This window comes from Dendrobates tinctorius, unplaced genomic scaffold (assembly GCF_039654945.1).
Source record: "Dendrobates tinctorius isolate UK_male_01 unplaced genomic scaffold, ASM3965494v1 ptg000250l, whole genome shotgun sequence".
In the NCBI taxonomy this organism is placed as follows: Eukaryota; Metazoa; Chordata; class Amphibia; order Anura; family Dendrobatidae; genus Dendrobates; species Dendrobates tinctorius.
In genome coordinates this window covers 20,838,180-20,858,760 of record NW_027361917.1, presented here as the reverse complement: position 1 = coordinate 20,858,760, position 20,581 = coordinate 20,838,180, and the positions used below count along the sequence as shown (strand labels likewise).

General features: G+C 43.2%; 1 protein-coding gene across 1 annotated transcript in view; it reads left to right on the top strand.

Moving 5' to 3' along the window:
* The window catches only part of LOC141063469 (regulator of microtubule dynamics protein 2-like), a 154,800-nt gene that overhangs the window by 123,580 nt on the left and 10,639 nt on the right, over positions 1-20,581 (top strand). The window contains exons 9-10 of the mRNA XM_073557512.1: positions 3,521-3,574; positions 11,121-11,201. Of these exons, the coding sequence (XP_073413613.1) occupies positions 3,521-3,574; positions 11,121-11,201 (135 nt within the window). The remainder of the gene's footprint in view (positions 1-3,520; positions 3,575-11,120; positions 11,202-20,581) is intronic.

Below are 20,581 nucleotides of genomic sequence, written 5' to 3'. Positions count from 1 at the left end.
TAGAAGGATCATCTTTATTCTCATTTGCAAAAGGAAAGACTAGAAGCAATGGGATGAAACTGAATGGGAGGAGACACTGATTAGATATTAGAAAAAACTTTTTGATAGTTAGAGTGATCAATGAGTGGAACAGACTGCCACGAGAGGTGGTGAGTTCTCCTTCAATAGAAGTCTTCAAACAGAGGCTGGACAGACATCTGTCTGGAATGATTTAGCGAATCCTGCTTTGAGCAGGGGATTGGACCAGATGGCCCAGGAGGTCCCTTCCAACTCTACCATTCTATGATTCTATGATTATAGCGAACATGTCAGTCAGTTCATGCTGTCCTTGCCACAAGATGTGAATCATAGCCATAGTGCAGCCATGTATATTCAAAGAAAATATAGTTTGAAGAGCCGACCAAGGTTCATAGTCAGAGACTTGACTAGTCTGGTGCTGCCACCGGACGGCTTCTGCCTGCACCACTCCAGGTCATTGACCTCTCTCTTGCTGTGTACACATGAGAGAGACCAGGCCATCACCTAGAGAAGCTCTTCAAACTTTATTTTGTAGGAAAACACATTGAGATGTGGGTAAAATGTAAAAGAAAGAGAACTATGAAATATTATCAAATACATAAAAGTTTATTAGAAAAAAAATTAAATTGTCTATGCAGAACCTGGTGTGGGCGGGGGCAGATGTCTCAGCTTTGCTTCATTCTTAATCTAGAATTGTTTCAGAATGGCAGCACCCAGTAATCTAAGGGATACATCGTTGGATTCAGCTTCTCTCTGCCTACATTAGGCTGCTCTCAGATGAGGTAGCAGAAATCTGCTGACAGTCATTTTAAGACTGGCAAGCCTGTATTAGAGTGGGAGGGGTATGCTATTTTTCCACTGTATTATTTTTCCATTCTATATGCTATACTATTTGGCCTAGATCATTATCTATTTTAATCAGTGTACATACCATGTGCATTACAGTGAGGCACTTGCTGTTGTATTTTAATTGTTTTTTCAAAGTATTTTTTCTAATAAACTTTCATGTACTTGATACTATTTCATAGTTCTTGTCTTTCTTTCTTTGAGACTTTACCCACATCTCAATGTGTTATGTATTATGAGGATTGATATCCTAAGGACATTATTAATGATTGAAACTTTATTTTGGCAGCATGAATCCACCGACGGGTTCACTTTAAACAGTGCAAGATTCCTTTTCAAATCACCATGCAGACAAGAAATCTTAGTTCACTTCCATCAAAATAGATTGTACACACAGTTGGTGTGTGGTCACATTTGGTGAGAGTTCAAGAGTTGTAAAAAGCAATGTCTCTGAGTGACGATCTTCTAGATCGGTGTATGTTTTATTAGGTATATGATCTTTTGCTTGTTGAAAGTTAAGCATATTTGCATTATCACAACTGTATTTGGGATATCTCTAAGCTGTCACTCCAGTAACCCATTAATGGAGCTGTAGACAAACACGAACACTTCCACTCCATTCACACAAGGGAGTAGTGACCCTCAGAAACAGGGGGAGTTCACAGTAGTCTGACCGGAGTGATCGGACAATTATCACCTACCCTGTGGATAAGTTAAAGTTTGTTAATGGAAAATGCCCTTTGATTATAATGTCATATGTATCACTTTCCTGATTTACTGAGTCTTCTGTAATTATCATTATCCTGTTCCAATAATCGTCTTCCCTTTTTTAAACCAGTACTGACGTGTCATGTTCAGATTGCAAAGATCCTCACACTCGTGACATTTTGGTCTCCAGTTATCCATTGAGTCACAATATTTCCTTAATTTGGTATTATTCAGAACCATAAATGACAAGTCATTATGATGTGATAGAAAATATTCAGGATTGAGAGTCCTCAGTAGTTGATACCTTTTAATGGCTAACTGAAAAGATGGTAACACATTGCAAGCTTTCCAGACTACTCAGGTCTCTTCATCAGGCTAGACTAATACAAAATCTGAAGTCACATATTTATGCACAATACAGCCTAGAAAAAATGCAATAGATAAGACAAGTGACGTGAAGCAGAACTATCAATATGGGAGAGGGCGAAACATAAATATAAACATTGGACCAGTTCATAGATAAGGAGTCCGGATGTTTTATGGTCCTCTGATTGGGGTCTAGTTCTGTGTTGTGATGCCCCCCACACGGTTTTAAAAGGAAATTCCTTAATTGATGTAAAAAGACATAAATCCATGCGACACATTCATTCCAGCACTGAGAGTGTCAAAGTTCGTCATAAATTTGTACTCCCAAACTCATCTCTCTCTGTGAGAATTGAAGTTACCTTTCAATACCAGTAATTTCATATCGACGCTGCTGTGATCAGGGATACAGAAATGGAGTAGTCTCGAAAGCTTGCAATGTGTTACCTTCTTTTCAGTTAGCCATTAAAAGGTATCAACTACTGAGGACTCTCAATCCTGAATATTTTCTATCTACTGGCTAACACGGTACAAAGATATACATCTTTCCTGTATGATGTGATAGAATTTTAAGTGTGTTCTTTAACTTTGCCATAGAGATCAGTGAGCATGTGCAATTATCAACTCAGTTTTGCTTGTGTCTGATGCTGCTAACAAAGCCCCATCCAAGTAAATGGTTCTGAGCTGCAGAACCAGACAAATCTGCATGGACCAAATGGTGCTGTATCAGTTTCTGCGCGAGTGGCCTAACCCAAGTGATCCCCTTTCTGCGATTATCCTGGGGTCCTTGCGATTCAGTTCTTGACCCTAAGGCTGGTTTCACATTTGCGCTTTTGTGCGCAGCGCATCGTGCGCACCCGTGCGCATGCGCACTGCGCACCTATGTTTAACATGACGTGCGCATGTTTTTGCGCACACTTGCGTTTTCGTGCGCATGCGTTTTTTTGTCTTTTGTGCCAGGTGCGCCAGACGCAACATGTTGGATTTTTTGGTGCGCCCTGTCTCGGCAAAAAAACGCATGCGCACGCTTGCGCACGGAATGCGCAAAAACAACACATTGAAGTCTATGGTAACGCATGCGTGCGCATGGTCTTGCGCACGGTTGCGTTTTTTTACGCATGCGTTTTTGAGTGAAACAAGTCTAGAATGTTCTCTAGACAATGGAAAAAACGTCACACTTAAAAACGCATGCGCATAAAAAACGCCAACGCATGCAAAAAACGCATGTAAAACGCAAACAACGCTGCGTTTTTTTTACACATCAGCGTGCGCATGACGTTAAAAAAACGCGCATTTGTTTTGCGTTTTTCTTTGCGTTTTTTATGCGCCCGATGCGCTGCGCAAAAAAACGCTAATGTGAAACTAGCCTTAGGCCATCAATATTGCATGGTGAAAAACCCTTTCAATAATGATATACTGAATAAGTTTAGATATAAACACATAATTGCATTTTTAAAAATGTATTAATATATACAATAAATGAATATGAGTTGTCATATTTTTTAATTCTGTGTGATATACATTGTTTCCTGTTATAATTTTGTATTATTATTTTTCTGTTAATAAATTGTTCTTTATTTTAAAGGCTGAAGAAATGCATCCTGGGTACTCCAAATACAACTTTGTGTATCTGGCAAAGGTAGGAGGAAGGAGTTGCCTGATGCACGCTGATATTTTAATCCATGTTTTACAGTTCCCGTGGGCGCATGCTGTACCTTCCTGTTGTATATTGATTCATATGAATGGATTCCATTAGGAAGCTATATCTTGGCAGGTCCCTTCATTGGGTATTATGGAAGTTTTATACCTTACAGCAGCAATGATCTATAAGCCAAACCTCTTGGGACTTAAATGTCATAAAGGGGAACTATGCTTTCAAGTACCTTTTCAGAGTATGATTAATCATCTGGATGGAGTCTGAGCCCCAGCTAAAGACGCTCCATGAACAGCTGAATCAATTTCATCCCTCCGTCAACCTAACACTCAACTACTTCAGCACTGAAATTAACTTTTTGGACACCATCATTAAGCTAAAGAACAGTGAAATAGAGACCTCCCTGTATCAGAAGCCAATCGACCTTCCAACATACCTTAAATGGGACAGTTTCCATCCAAAACGCATAAAAATCTCTATTATCTACAGCCAAGCCATCAAATACAATCATATATGTTCCAACCCCATGGATAGAGATGAACACCTTGGTCGCCTCAGAGTGACCTTTTTGAATCAGTGCTATAATCCAAGAGCAATTCAAACCCAAGTTACAAGAGCCACTAGAATATTAAGGAATCACCTGCTACCTTACAAAGCTAAAGAAGAAAAAAGCTGGGTGCCTCTAGTAGTAACCTATAATCCAAATCTGCAGGTGGTAAGGGGAGCTGCACGGAAATTACAACCTTTTACTACAAAAACATGCCCGATTACGATCCATTTTTCCAGACCCCCCACTACTGTGTTTTAGGCAGCCCCCAAATCTAAGAAGCATCATTGTCAGAAGCACCCTTTCCTCCCCAACAGCTGCAGGAACCTTTACTTGCAACCAGAAAAAAATGTAAAACCTGGCCATTTATAATGACCTCGGACAAGAGAAAGATCCCCAACTCACATCAGGACTACAAGATCCCAGGTACTTTCAGCTGCATCACATCTAATGTGGTGTACTTAATTATTTGTACTGAATGTCCAACTGGGGGGTCTGTATGTGGGGGAGACAGGGCAAAAACTGAGAACAAGGATGAATTCTCATCGCCACACAATGAAAAGAAAGAATGGATCTACCTGTGGCAAAACATTTTTGTATGCCTGATCACAGCACCATAGACATGAAATTACTTGTTTTGAAAGGTAATTTCAAATCTCAGAGAGACAGAAGGGTCTGAGAGTGTAAATTCATGACAACCTTTGACACACTCAATGCAGGAATGAATGTGTCGCATGGATTTATGTCTTTTTATATCAATTAAGGAATTTGCTCTTAAGACCTTGTGGGGGCATCACAACACAGAACCAGACACCAATCAGAGGACAATAAAACATTCACACTCCTTATCTGTGAACTATTCCAATATTTATGGCCAAAACTGTCTATCACTCTCCCATAATGATAGTTCTGCTTCACGTCACTTGTCCCATCTATTGCATTATTTTTGTGCTGTGTTGTGCATAAATATGTGACTCTTCAGATTTTGTATTAGTCAATGCCTGATAAAGAGACCTGAGTAGTCTCGAAAGCTTGCAATTTGTTACCATCTTTTCAGTTAGCCATTAAAAGGTATCAACCTCTGAGGACTCTCAACAATAGTACTGAGCATTGTAAATACAGCTCTAGCAAAAATTAAGAAACCACTGCACAGTTTTATAAAAATCAGCTTCTCTACATGTCAGACAGCCATTCCATTCTAGTGTCAGTTAAATTCCAACCAGAGTACACCTCATTCTACTTAATGTGCTTCTGATTAGGTGATCACCTGAACCAAATCTTATTTAACGAAGGAAAGTATAAAAACCCTGCTGTGATGTTCACAATCCTCTTGCAATAGGACAAGCTGGATGGCAAAACAAGTGCTAATAATAACCACGCCAAAGGAGTTGAAAAGAAAAGCCTTAAGGAAAACAAGGTCTCAATTCTGGCTTTACTAGCAGAGGGATACAGTGAGCGTCATGTTGCCTCCATCCTTAAAATTTCTAAGACGGCAGTCCATTACAACAAGGTCAGGCAGCAGACATTGGGGACAACAAAGCTACAGACCGGCACAAGGCAAAAACAACTCTCCACTGACCGGGATGACCATCATCTTATTCGCATGTTACTCAGCAACCGCAGGATGACAACAAGTGACCTATAAAAGAAATGGCAGCTAGTGTGAAGTGCACAGCAAGATCAGTTCGTAACAGGCTCCTAGAGGCAAGGCTCAAGTCATGTAAAGCTAGAAAAAAGCCTTTCATCAATGAGAAGCAAAGGAGAGCCAGGCTGAAGTTTGCCAAAGACCATAATGATTGAACCAATAGAAGACTGGAGTAAGGTAATCTTCTCTGATGAGTCTAATTTTCAGCTTTGCCCACCGGTCATCTAATGGTTAGACGTAGACCTGTAGAGGCATACAAGCCACAGTATCTTGCACCCACTGTGAAATTTGGTGGAGGATCGGTGATGATCTGGGGATGCTTCAGCAAGGCTGGAAATAGGCAAGTTAATCTTTGCGAAGGACATACGTATGAATCAAGCCGCATACAAGGTTATCCTGGAAAAACAGTTGATTCCTTCTGCTCAGGCAATGTTCCCCAACTCTGAGGACTGGTTTTTCCAGCTGGAAAATGCGCCATGCCACACAGCTAGGTCAATCAATATGTGTATGAAGGACCACCACATCAAATCCCTGTCATGCCCAGCCGAATCTCCAGACCTGAACCCCATTGAAAACCTCTGGAATGTAATCAAGAGGAGTATAGTCACAAGCAATCAAACAAACAAGAAATGCTTACATTTTTGTACCAGGAGTGGCATAAGGTCACCCAAAAGCAGTGTGAAAACCTGGTGGGAAGCATGCCAAGACGCATGAAAGCTGTGATTGAATATCATGGTTATTCCACAAAATACTGATTTCTGAACTCTTCCTGAGTTAAAACATTAGTATTGTTGTTTCTAAATGATTATGAACTTGTTTTCTTAGCATTATTTGAGGTCTGCAAGCACTGCATTTTTTTGTTCTTTTGACCATTTCTCATTTTCTGAAAATACAAAATTTAGTGCTTGGAAATTCGACATGTTGTCAGTAGTTTATAGAATAAAAGACCAATTTACATTTTACTCAAAAATATACCTATAAAGAGAAAAATCAAATCAGCTGAAAATTTTGCAGTGATCTTTTAATCTTTGCCAGAGCTGCATGTCTCCAGCACTGGGATAAGCTTGCTAGAATCTGCCCAATTAGTTTTTCTGCCTCTCACACTGCTCCCCAATCCCTAATGTATAATAGGAGCTATAACTTAATACCTCACTATCTTGTATTGTAAAAAGCATAACGAACCGGCACTACAAAATTATATTTATATACTCAAATGCTGTGCCATACACCTACAATGCAATAACATAGAAAATGGAGAAGAAAGGTGTATAGCAGGCACAAGGCATCAAAAATAATAATGAACACAAATAATCTAGATAGAATCATGCACAAAAAATACTAAGATGGAGGCATATACCGTATTAGGAGGGTAATTGAAATCAACATAGGTAAAATATTATAATATGTCTCAAATATTTGAATAAATATCCATACAGGCCACCAGTAGTGCCTGTAGAGGAGTGTAAAGTGGACCCTACGTGTTACGCCACATCCTTGTGGCTTCCTCAGGGTTAAAATGCTAGTCCTATTGTGCGGGATGATGTATATAGGGAATATCTCATGTGCAAATATTTATATAGTAATTGCCAAAACAGAAAAAATGATCACAAAGCTTGAATCCAGGAACTGCTCCATGCTGGGTTGGAGAGCAGCGACGTGCATGTCACAGTGGACTGCACTGCCGGAAGTGATCCAATCACATAGCTGAGGGCAAAGCAGGTGCAACGATAGCATGCGGTTCGCGGTGGACCGCATCCCTGGAAATGACGTGCTTGGATCACTAAGTGACTTTAGTCACGTAGACAATGATGCGACCATCTAAATAGAGGAAGGAGAGATCATCATCTGAAAATTATCACAGGAAAGGTAAACCGACTGTATAGAGGAAAAGCCCCATTACAAAAAGGTTGTGCAAGTCTACGCTGATATAAAACTCAATACAGCAAAATAATTTCACGTCAAGGTGAGGAATGTATAGGCTGGCATAGATCACAAAATAATCAGTTCAATTCTGTATCCGAGAATCAACCGACCTCATCTTATACATAAAGAAGGGGGGGGGGGGGGTTTCTGTGCTCCCCCGTATTACAAGAGCAATATAATTACAGAACTATGTTGCATATTATTTGTGTCTTAGACAGGGAACCCTTGACCCTTGATAATAGGGGTATAGAAATAGATTGAGACAAACATTCAAATGAATAACGGGGTTCTGTATATGAGACAAGCAATAGTCGTTTTCAATTACAGAAATATTCCCCTAAAATGATAAAAGGGAGGAGAAGATAAATAATAAAAAAATGGCAAGGGTCAGATCAGTATACCCCCATATATATCAAAGCTTATAGTTAACTTGACAGAGAACAAAAATTAACAAGAATACCAAACAGACAACTCGTCACTACAAGAGCAGAAACCAAGGAATTGGATGTCCGAGACACCCGCCACCAAATTGAATCAGTACTGATGCAATAGTACAATAAAAGTGCTTTAGAGACACAAAAATTTACTAAATACCTTCTGATTTTATGTAAAAACCTGTGAATAAGAATTCTTCATTGATGCGACACAATTCATCCTATAGATCTAGCAGGACTCCATTCGTAGGATGGCTGAAGTCATAACCCCTCCTCTGATGTTGGAGGGGACAGACTCCAGATCGATCCACCACAGCGGTACCATTTACATATTTTACAACTGTGATGTTGCATATACAGCTGTGTGAAAAAGTGTTTGCCCCTTCCTGATTTCCTATTCTTTTGCATGTTTATCACACTGAAATGTTTCAGATCACCAAACAAATGTAAATATTAGACAAAGATAACACAAATAAACACAAAATGCAGTTTTTAAATTAAGGTATTATTATGGGAATAGGAAATCCAAACTTATAGGACCCTGTGTAAAAAAAAAAAAAAAAAAAAGTGGTTTATCTCATCTTCAGGAAGCTGAGTTCAAATTCCCTAGCTACAGCCAGGCCTGATTGATGCCACATCTGTTCTCAATCAAAGAATCATTTAAATAGAACCACAGTGAGATCCACTATCCCCAAATGGGACTACATGGAACAGTGGCTGACTGACCAAAATTACAGCAGAGTGCGCAGCGATGACTCATCCAACAGGTCACAAAAGACCCCACAACAGCATCCAAAGAACTGCAGGCCTCACTTGCCTCAGTTAAGGTCACAGTTCTTGACTCCACCATAAGAAAGAGACTGGGCAAAAATGGCCTGCATGGCATGGTTCCAAGATGGAAACCACTGCTGAGAAATAAGATGTTCACATCATGCACAGTATAGGAAAGGCTAAGTGCAACACAAAGTCACCCTGTGTGCCCTAAACGTCGCTATATAGGTTGTGCACTTATCACCGAGCAGGAACCTAGACCCTGCCTGACCCTGACCTATATAGGGAATGATTGGGTGGGAACTAGTCGATCCCCACTACCACTAAAGACAGCTGGGATAGACGAACAAGGGGAACGCTTATCTTGAGTAGACTCAGAGTTGTAACACAGACTTCCTCCAGCAACACCAAAGAGGAAGATAGCCGACTGCTATAGCTCCAAACCTCAACAGCGGGAAATGGAAATATCACCGGCAACTCTCAGCAGCAGGCTGGGAGTCTATAAACACCCTGGTCCAGGTGTGTCAATTAGAGCCGGAGAAAACTTGCCACTGGGTCAAAGAGTCAGAAGGGTTAAGAAGATGTCTGCAAGGCCAAACGCAGAGACCTTCTGCAGCTAGATGCGGTGCGGCTGTCTGCAGCCTCTGACACACCCGTGACATAAGAGCATAAAGGCTTGCCTCAGTTTTGCCAGAAAACATCTAGATGATCCCCAAGACTTTTGGGAGAGTACTCTGTGGACTTATGAGACAAAAGTTGAACTTTTTGGAAGGTGTACACTTGTGCTCAAAAGTTTACATACCCCAGCAGAATTTTTGCTTTCTTGGCCTTTTTCCAGAGAATATGAATGATAACACCAAAACTTTCTCCACTCATGGTTAGTGGTTGGATGAAGCCATTTATTGTCAAACTACATTGTATCTGATGTTCTATTTTCCTATAATAGAATTGGTGCTTTGAAACACATAATATGACCTTGCATTCCACTTGCTGACACGCAAGATGATCTCTCCTTCCCCTATTTTGATGGTTGCGGCATCGTCTGTTACTTGTGATCGCGTTATTGATCCAATTACGTCATTTCCTGGGATGCGGTCCACTGTGACACGCACGCTATTGTTTTACCTGCTTTGCCCCCAGCTATGTGATTGAATTACTTCTGGCGATGCGGTCCACTGTGACATGCACGCCACTGCTCTCCAACGATGCATGGGGAAATTCCTTTATTCAAGCTTTGTGGGGTTTTTTTCTGTTTTGGCAATTACTATATACTGTAAATATTTGCACATGAAATATACCATATATCATCCCGCATAATAGCACTAGCAATTTACCCCTGAGGAAGCCACATGGACGTGGCGAAACGCGTAGGGTCCACTCTACACTCCTCTACAGGCCGACATCGTGTGGTACTACTGGTGGTCTGTGTGGGTATATGTTCCAATAATTTAGACCTGTTACTGTAATTTATTTCTCTATGATGAATATATAAAGCATTTATAAGGGGAAATTAATATATAGTATTTTACTTATGTTGATTTCAATTGCCCTCATAATATATGCCTCCACATTAGGTTTAGGCTTCTGCTCTAGCCATATTATCCATCTATGGAAACTATCTTTCAGTACCATGTCTGTATGTGCAGGTACATATCCAGTACACTGGTTATAGTTTGCTGTATTGCTGTACAGTACCTGCCTACTTTCTTTACTGTAGGTGTGAGTGGTATGTTCTAACCTGGTTTATCGTTACATGACAACAATACCTTATTGTAAGGGGCTAAGATTCTCTCACTTTTGTCTGTTTTGCTTGCTTTAAAATGTTTTATATGTGTATACTAGTGCATTTGTGTATCAATAAAAGCTCTATTTGTGCATGATTCTCTCTAGTTTATTTTTGTTCATAACTTTATTATTTTGGTTGACTTTTGCCTACTATACACCTTTCTCTATACTATCCTGTATTGAGCAATAGGTTTGAGATGCTCATTTCAGAGAGGATGGCGAGGGGAATGGAAGAAGGGCTCATAAGTGGAGGAGGTATTTTCATCATATAAAATATACTACAAAGTCTTTTAAATTCGATATCTTGTTTTATTCAAAGTTTGCTGGAAGTGCAGTTTCCTTTTAAGTTTATTGTACCCTATACTATGTGGCTAGTGTTACTAAACTATTCTGCCTTTTTCTTATTTCTTTTATCTTAAATGCCAGTGCTACAAGGACCTAGGACAGAAAGTTCTTGCACTTAAATACTATGATGAAGCGTCAGCCATGCCATCAGTTACTAAAGAGGTGAGGACTGGAAGTGACACAGTATTAAGACAGTACAATTGCCATTTCGTGGATTGATTGATTAATTGAATTTTGAACCTACTAGTCTAATTCCTTATGAAATAATTTTGTTTTATTGGTCTGATCCTTTGGATGAACAGATTTGCTGTATAAAATTCAGTTTTATATAGATACTACACTTTTAGATTAAAAACACATGTGACATGCACAAAAGTGAACAGGTCGGTAGGACAGTGTTCACACCACCCAAAGACTGAAACACAAAGAAAAAACACAGTATGACAAATATGTAAAAATACTCTGTTGTAAAAAATAAAACAGTAGACAGCAAGTGCTAATAAAAAATGATAAGAAAAACAGGGTATTTAGTTGATTTTTTGCAAAAAATGTATACTAAGCCACTCCACCAATGTAACGGTATACCCATCTCGGACCAATCCCATCCAATGTATTTAAAACCTGATCATGTGGACAGTACCTATATGAGCAGGATTCAGAAAGTCGCTTCCTGATGTGGGCACGCTGTGGAAGATGGCTCCTTATGTGCATGTCACACAAGAGAGGGGCGGGGATCTTCCAAACCTTGCATGAGCAAGAAGCTAATAGATTAAAAACACGTGACATGCACAAAAGTGAACAGGTCGGTTGGACCGTGTTCACACCACCGAAAGACTGAAACACAAAGAAAAAAGCTTTTTATGACAGCTGTCTGGCACGGAGAGGGTGCAGGGACCCTTGCAGTCAGTCCCTGCCCCCACAGCGCTGTGATTGGTCAGTCAATCTGACCGACCAAACACAGCAGAGATCGGGCAGGAGAGGCTGAAATTTCAGCCTCTCCTGCCCGTTCAGTGCAGGAGCTCAGTGCTGCAGTGGCTGAGCGTCCTGCACTGACAGCCAGGAGCAGAGCCCCCGCCGCCCCTGGCTGTTAACCCTCTCACTGCTGCGATCGAGCACGATCGCAGCGTTCAGAGGGGGAGGCAGAGGGTAGGGGGCTCCCTCTGCCTCAGGTCGGCGTCCCCGTGATGTAATCGTGGGGCCCGACCTGTGCCATGATGACCCGGAGGTGCATGGTCTCAGCAGCTTTCAGCATTGGTATAATACATTACAATGCTGGAGCATTGCAATGTACAGGTGTGGCCAAAAGTATTGACACCCCTGCAATTCAGTCAGATAATACTCAGTTTCTTCCTGAAAATGATTGCAAACACAAATTCTTTGGTATTACTATCTTCATTTAATTTGTCTTAAATGAAAAAACACAAAAAGAATTGTCCTAAAGCCAAATTGGATATAATTCCACACCAAACATAAAAAAGAGGGTGGACAAAAGTATTGGCACTGTTCGAAAAATCATGTGATGCTTCTCTAATTTGTGTAATTAACAGCACCTGTAACTTACCTGTGGCACCTAACAGGTGTTGGCAATAACTAAATCACACTTGCAGCCAGTTGACATGGATTAAAGTTGACTCAACCTCTGTCCTGTGTCCTTGTGTGTACCACCTTGAGCATGGAGAAAAGAAAGAAGACCAAAGACTGTATGAGGACTTGAGAAACCAAATTGTGAGGAAGCATGAGCAATCTCAAGGCTACAAGTCCATCTTCAAAGACCAGAATGTTCCTGTGTCTACCATGCGCAGTGTCATCAAGAAGTTTAAAGCCCATGGCACTGTGGCTACCCTCCCTAGATGTGGACGGAAAAGAAAAATTGACAAGAAATTTCAACGCAAGATTGTGTGGATGTTGGATAAAGAACGTCGACTAACATCCAAACAAGTTCAAGCTGCCCTGCAGTCCGAAGGTACAACAGTGTCAACCCGTACTATCCGTCGGCGTCTGAATGAAAAGGGACTGTATGGTAGGCGACCCAGGAAGACCCCACTTCTTACCCCGAGACATAAAAAAGCCAGGCTGGAGTTTGCCAAAACCTACCTGAAAAAGCCTAAAACGTTTTGGAAGAATGTTCTCTGGTCAGATGAGACAAAAGTAGAGCTTTTTGGGCAAAGGCATCAACATAGAGTTTACAGTAGAAAAAAAGAGGCATTCAAAGAAAAGAACACGGTCCTTACAGTCAAACTTGGCGGAGGTTCCCTGATGTTTTGGGGTTGCTTTGCTGCCTCTGGCACTGGACTGCTTGACCGTGTGCATGGCATTATGAAGTCTGAAGACTACCAACAAATTTTGCAGCATAATGTAGGGCCCAGTGTGAGAAAGCTGGGTCTCCCTCAGAGGTCATGGGTCTTCCAGTAGGACAATGACCCAAAACACACTTCAAAAAGCACTAGAAAATGGTTTGAGAGAAAGCACTGGAGACTTCTAAGGTGGCCAGCAATGAGTCCAGACCTGAATCCCATAGAACACCTGTGGAGAGATCTAAAAATGGCAGGTCTCCCTCAGAGGTCATGGGTCTTCCAGCAGGACAATGACCCAAAACACACTTCAAAAAGCACTAGAAAATGGTTTGAGAGAAAGCACTGGAGACTTCTAAGGTGGCCAGCAATGAGTCCAGACCTGAATCCCATAGAACCCCTGTGGAGAGATCTAAAAATGGCAGTTTGGAGAAGGCACCCTTCTAATATCAGGGACCTGGAGCAGTTTGCCAAAGAAGAATGGTCTAAAATTCCAGCAGAGCATTATAAGAAACTCATTGATGGTTACCGGAAGCGGTTGGTCGCAGTTATTTTGGCTAAAGGTTGTGCAACCAAGTATTAGACTGAGGGTGCCAATACTTTTGTCTGGCCCATTTTTGGAGTTTTGTGTGAAATGATCAATGTTTTGCTTTTTGCTTCATTCTCTTTTGTGTTTTTTCATTTAAGACAAATTAAATGAAGATAAGAATACCGAAGAATTTGTGTTTGCAATCATTTTCAGGAAGAAACTGAGTATTATCTGACAGAATTGCAGGGTTGTCAATACTTTTGGCCACAACTGTATTATACCTAAAGTGAAAGTCCCAAGGGAAGGGACAAGGTAAAAAAAAAAAAAAAAAACATTTCTAAAAAAAATAAGTAAAAAAAAAATTACAAAATAATAAAAAAATCCCTAAAAATTCCCCTAAAAATACATTTTTATGTTAAAAAAATAAAGTTAAAAACAATACACTCTAGTTAACCCCTTCAGTGAACGCCATAAAAAAAAAAAGTAGCAAATTATACTTTTTCCAAGCGGTATGATGCAAAAAAAGTGCGATAACACACGATCAAAAAGACGGATATAAATAAACATGGTACTGCTGAAAACGTCATCTTGTCCCGCAAAAAACGAGCCGCCACACAGCATCATCAGCGGAAAAATAAAGTTATAGCTCTCAGAATAAAGTGATGCAAAAATAATTATTTTTTCTGTAAAAGTTTGTGTAAAAAACACCAAAACATAAAAAAAATATAAATGAGGTATCGCTGTAATTGTAGTGACCTGAAGAATAAAGCCGCCATACTAATTTTACCACACGCGGAACGATGAAAAAAAAATTCCTGAATTGCAAGTTTTTGTTCATTCTTCCTCCACAAAAATCGGAATAGAAAGCGATCAAAAAACGTTATGTGCCCGAAAATGGTACCAATAAAAATGTCAGCTCGTCCTGCAAAAAACAAGTCCGCACATGATTGTCGGCCCGATAATGGAAAAATTATAGCTCTCAAAATACGGCGATGCAAACAAAAAATTCTTCCAAAAAAAAGCGTCTTTTAGTGTGTGACCGAAGCTAAACACGAAAAAAGGATATAAATCTGGTATCGCTATAATCACACTGACCCGAGGAATAAAGTAGCCTAATCACTAATACCGCACGAGGAACAGCGTAAAAAATAAAACCAATTCTTCACCTTTTGTGGATTTGTGCATTCTGCCTCCCAAGGATCGCAGTAAGGCGATCACAGTGGTTTACCCCCACATATGGGGTATTAGCGCACTCAGGACGTATTGCACATCAACTTTTGGGGTCTAATTTCTCCTATTACCGTTGTGAAAATAAAAATTTGTGGGTAAAAAGATCATTTTTGTGGAAAAAATGATTTTTTTATTTTCACAGCTCTACTGTAACGTCTGTCTGCGGTTCTGGGCTGCAGCCAGGCAACACCCCGAGAAACACTGATACCCTTTACCCCTATACAGGGATCTGGATTTACAACAGAGCCCAGGAGGTACTGTCTGAATAGGAGCAGCGGCCAGAGCAGGACGGTCGTCAGAGTGAAGTACAAAAACGGCAGGCAATAGCAGAGTCAATTTCAGGCCAAGGTCAGAGTCAAAAACCAGGAGGGCGGCAGAGGTACAGAATCGTTAGGAAGTAGCAGAGTCAGAATATCCAGGCCAAGGTCACAAACCAGGAGAGTAGCAGAAGTACAGAATCGTCAGGCAAAAGAGGGGTCAGAAATCCAGGCTGAGGTCAGAGTCAAACAGAAATCAATCACTAAGTAACACACAGGGGAACCAAGAATATATCCGGCGGCTTGCAAGACCAGTCCCAAGGTATTTGAGGGATCAGGTCATCCCTCACAGGTTCCTGGACTGGTGATGTCATTAGGGCCGCCCCCAAGACCAGGCCAGATGGAGTTGCAGTAACCCCCTGATGACTGACAGAGGGGCGGAGCCTGCGCCCACCAGATGCCTGCGCAGGAGCCACTTCTCTGTCACCACCATAACTCACGGGCGGACCACGGCGCCTCCCAGTGGCCGAGGCAGGAACAGCCGTCCCCGAGTCTGACAGTGAAGTGGCGGTCTAGCGCCTCCTAGTGGCCGTGACCGGAACAGCAGGCCTTGAATCCAACGGTGACGTGACAGACCGGCGCCTCCTAGTGGCCGAGGCAGGAACAGCCGTCCCCGAGTCTGACGGCGAAGTGGCGGCCCGGCGCCTCCTAGTGGCTGCGACCGGAACAGCAGGCCCCAAATCTGACGGAGACGTGACAGTACCCCCCCTTCCAAGAGGGGCCTCCGGACCCTCAAAACCTGGTTTGTCAGGGTGAAGGAGGTGAAACCTTCTAATTAGTGCTTTTGCATGGATGTCCCGCGCAGGGACCCAGGACCTCTCCTCCGGGCCGTAGCCCCTCCAGTGTACCAGATACTGTACGGACCCTCTTACAAGGCGGGAGTCAAGGACACCCTGGACTTCATACTCCAAGGACCCTCCGACCGAAATGGGAGGAGGAGGGGACGGGACAGGGTGAATTGGGGAGCGATACAACTTGAGGAGAGACTTGTGGAAGACATTGGGAAATTTGAAAGACTGAGGGAGTTTTAAACGGAAGGCCACCGGGTTAATCACCTCTATAATCTCGTATGGACCAATAAATCTGGGACCCAGTTTGGCAGACGGTACTTTGAGCTTGATGTTTTTGGTGGAGAGCCAAACCTTGTCTCCAACTCCCAGGTGCGGTCCTTTGGATCGCCGTTTGTTCGCTGCCGAGGTCTGTCTAACCCGGGCCCCTTTCAAGTTAGAGTTTACCTCAGACCAAATGGTTTTTAAACGATGTATATTTTTCTCTACCCCAGGAAGCTCCGACATTCTGGCCGAGAATGAGCCAAAGCGCGGATGCAGCCCGTGGTTGCAGAAAAAGGGGGTAGACTTAATGGAGTCCTGATACTGATTGTTTAGGGCAAACTCGGCTAGTGGCAGATGTTCTGCCCAATCGGACTGGTGTTCTGAGATGTAGCAACGAAGGTATTGCTCCAGAGCCTGGTTGACACGTTCGGTTTGCCCATTGGTTTCAGGGTGGTAAGCCGAGGAAAAAGATAGCTCAATACCAATGCGTTTACAGAACGCCCTCCAGAACTTTGACACGAATTGGGTACCCCTGTCAGACACAATATTGACCGGGGCACCGTGTAAACGTACCACATGTACAATAAACAGTTTACTCAACGTTTCCGAGTTAGGTAACCCCGACAGGGGGACAAAATGACATTGTTTACTGAACCTGTCCACCACCACCCAGATACACGTCTTTCCATCTGAGGACGGTAGGTCCGTAATGAAGTCCATGGAGATGTGGGTCCATGGACTCTCGGGGGTGGGCAAGGACTGGAGCCAGCCGGCAGGGCGAGTATGGGAGGACTTGGCGCGGGCACAGACCTCACATGCTAAGACATATTCTTTGCAGTCCTTAACCACCGTCGGCCACCAAAAATTCCTAGTTATCAATCTGGCGGTATTATTGAGACCAGGATGGCCTGCCAAGACAGAGTCATGTGATTCTCTAAGCACTTGTAGGCGAAACGCAGGTGGAACGAACAATTTGTTGGGTGGCGTAGTGTCAGGGGCTTGTTCTGGGGATTTACGGATCTCCTCCAGAAGGTCCAATGACACTGCGGAGACAATGATCCCAGTGGCCAATATCGGAACTGGTTCACAGTCCTCGGCTTGTGAGGGGCAGAAACTGCGAGAGAGGGCATCGGCCCTCACATTTTTTGTACCAGGGCGGAAGGTGATTATAAAATTAAACCTAGAGAAAAACAATGCCCACCTTGCTTGTCTAGGATTTAACCTTTTTGCTGATTCTAGGTATGTCAGATTCTTATGATCGGTAATTACCGTGATCTTGTGTTTGGCGCCCTCGAGGAAGTGACGCCATTCCTCGAAGGCCCATTTAATTGCCAATAGTTCCCGATTCCCAATATCATAGTTTTTCTCCGTGGGAGAGAATTTGCGGGAAAAAAAACGCACATGGACGAAGCTGAGTGAGGGATGTAGTGCCTTGTGATAGCACTGCTCCCACTCCGATTTCAGAGGTATCCACCTCCACAATAAATGGACGGTCCAGATCCGGCTGAACCAAAACTGGGTTGGCCACAAAACTCTCTTTTAACGTAGAAAACACCTGAATTGCCTCAGGATTCCAGTTGGCCACGTCCGCCCCTTTCCGGGTCAGATCCGTGAGTGGCTTGGCAATCTCTGAGAAACCTCTAATAAACTTGCGGTAATAATTAGCGAACCCCAAAAATCGCTGCAGCGCTTTCAGCGATTTTGGTTGCACCCAAGCCTTAATAGGCTGGACCTTGGCAGGATCCATGCGGAAGCCTTTACCTGAAACCATGTATCCTAAAAACTGTACCTCCTCAGCAAAAAATACACATTTCTCCAGTTTAGCAAACAAGGAGTGTTCACGTAGTCTTTGTAGCACAGAACAGACGTGTTGAGAGTGTGTCACAGGGTCAGCAGAGTAAATCAGAATGTCATCTAAATACACCACGACATACACCCCACAAATGTCTCTAAAAATATCGTTAACAAAGTGCTGAAATACGGCAGGTGCGTTGCTGAGTCCGAACGGCATAACCAGGTACTCAAAATGGCCAAGGGGTGTATTGAAGGCCGTTTTCCACTCATCCCCGTCTCTTATGCGGACTAGATTGTATGCCCCCCGGAGGTCAAGTTTAGTAAACCAACGGGCTCCTGTTAGCTGATTAAAAAGATCAGGGATGAGTGGAAGCGGATACTGGTTTTTTATAGTGATTGCATTCAACTCCCGATAATCAATGCAGGGTCTGAGACCACCATCTTTCTTCTCCACAAAGAAGAACCCAGCCCCAACTGGAGAAATGGACGGTCTGATAAACCCTTTTCTTAGGCTGTCTGCAATATAGTCATTCATGGCCTGACGCTCTGGGCCAGAGAGATTAAATATTCTTCCCTTAGGGAGACGGGCATCCGGAATCAGATCAATAGGGCAATCATACTCTCTGTGAGGGGGTAGCTTTTCAGATTCTACAATAGAAAAGACATCCTCAAAATCTCTGAAAGCAAACGGTATGCGGGGGGTTTTAACCTTAACTTGGTTTACTGCCAAGGATATGCAATTTTTCTGACACTGTGGGCTCCAGCGTACAACGTCACCCAAGTGCCAGTCGATGACAGGATTGTGCTGGCGTAGCCATGGCATACCCAGAATAACTGCAGAGGTTAAATTGTCCATCACAAAAAATGACACCAGCTCAGTGTGTAAGGCTCCCACAGACATGGCAACCTTGGCAGTAACAAACTTAACCCCCTCCTGAATAATGGACGTGCCATTAATAGCCGTGGTTTTAATAGGGGCATTAAGTTTTAGTAGAGTTACACCCAAATTCCTAGCAGTCAAGGAATCCATAAAATTTCCTTCAGAACCACTATCCACATACGCGTTTAAACACAGCGATTTCTGACCACATGAAACTGAAATGGGTAATAAAACTTTAGCCGCATCTGCGGGCAATACCTGAACCTCTGGGCAACCATAGCCAGAGTAGTTGCCCAGAGGTCGACGTGCCAGGAGCATGGATCTCTGAGGTGCAGCTCTCTCCCTGAAGACTCCAGACTGCCGCATAGTTGTCCAAGAAAATGAGAGAGATCTTCCAGGCTGTGCACTGCAACAGGTGTTCAGGCCAAAAATCAGCTCAGTCAGAAGAAGAAAAAAAAAAGTTCAGGGAGACTGCTTTTGTATATGTTGGGTATATACACAAGAAGCAGTTAATTTTATGGCCGGATATAATGTAACGTCCGTCTGCGGTTCTGGGCTGCAGCCAGGCAACACCCCGAGAAACACTGATACCCTTTACCCCTATACAGGGATCTGGATTTACAACAGAGCCCAGGAGGTACTGTCTGAATAGGAGCAGCGGCCAGAGCAGGACGGTCGTCAGAGTGAAGTACAAAAACGGCAGGCAATAGCAGAGTCAATTTCAGGCCAAGGTCAGAGTCAAAAACCAGGAGGGCGGCAGAGGTACAGAATCGTTAGGAAGTAGCAGAGTCAGAATATCCAGGCCAAGGTCACAAACCAGGAGAGTAGCAGAAGTACAGAATCGTCAGGCAAAAGAGGGGTCAGAAATCCAGGCTGAGGTCAGAGTCAAACAGAAATCAATCACTAAGTAACACACAGGGGAACCAAGAATATATCCGGCGGCTTGCAAGACCAGTCCCAAGGTATTTGAGGGATCAGGTCATCCCTCACAGGTTCCTGGACTGGTGATGTCATTAGGGCCGCCCCCAAGACCAGGCCAGATGGAGTTGCAGTAACCCCCTGATGACTGACAGAGGGGCGGAGCCTGCGCCCACCAGATGCCTGCGCAGGAGCCACTTCTCTGTCACCACCATAACTCACGGGCGGACCACGGCGCCTCCCAGTGGCCGAGGCAGGAACAGCCGTCCCCGAGTCTGACAGTGAAGTGGCGGTCTGGCGCCTCCTAGTGGCCGTGACCGGAACAGCAGGCCTTGAATCCAACGGTGACGTGACAGACCGGCGCCTCCTAGTGGCCGAGGCAGGAACAGCCGTCCCCGAGTCTGACGGCGAAGTGGCGGCCCGGCGCCTCCTAGTGGCTGCGACCGGAACAGCAGGCCCCAAATCTGACGGAGACGTGACATCTACGTTATAAACTTCTGTGAAGCACTTGAGGGTTCAGAGTGCTCACCA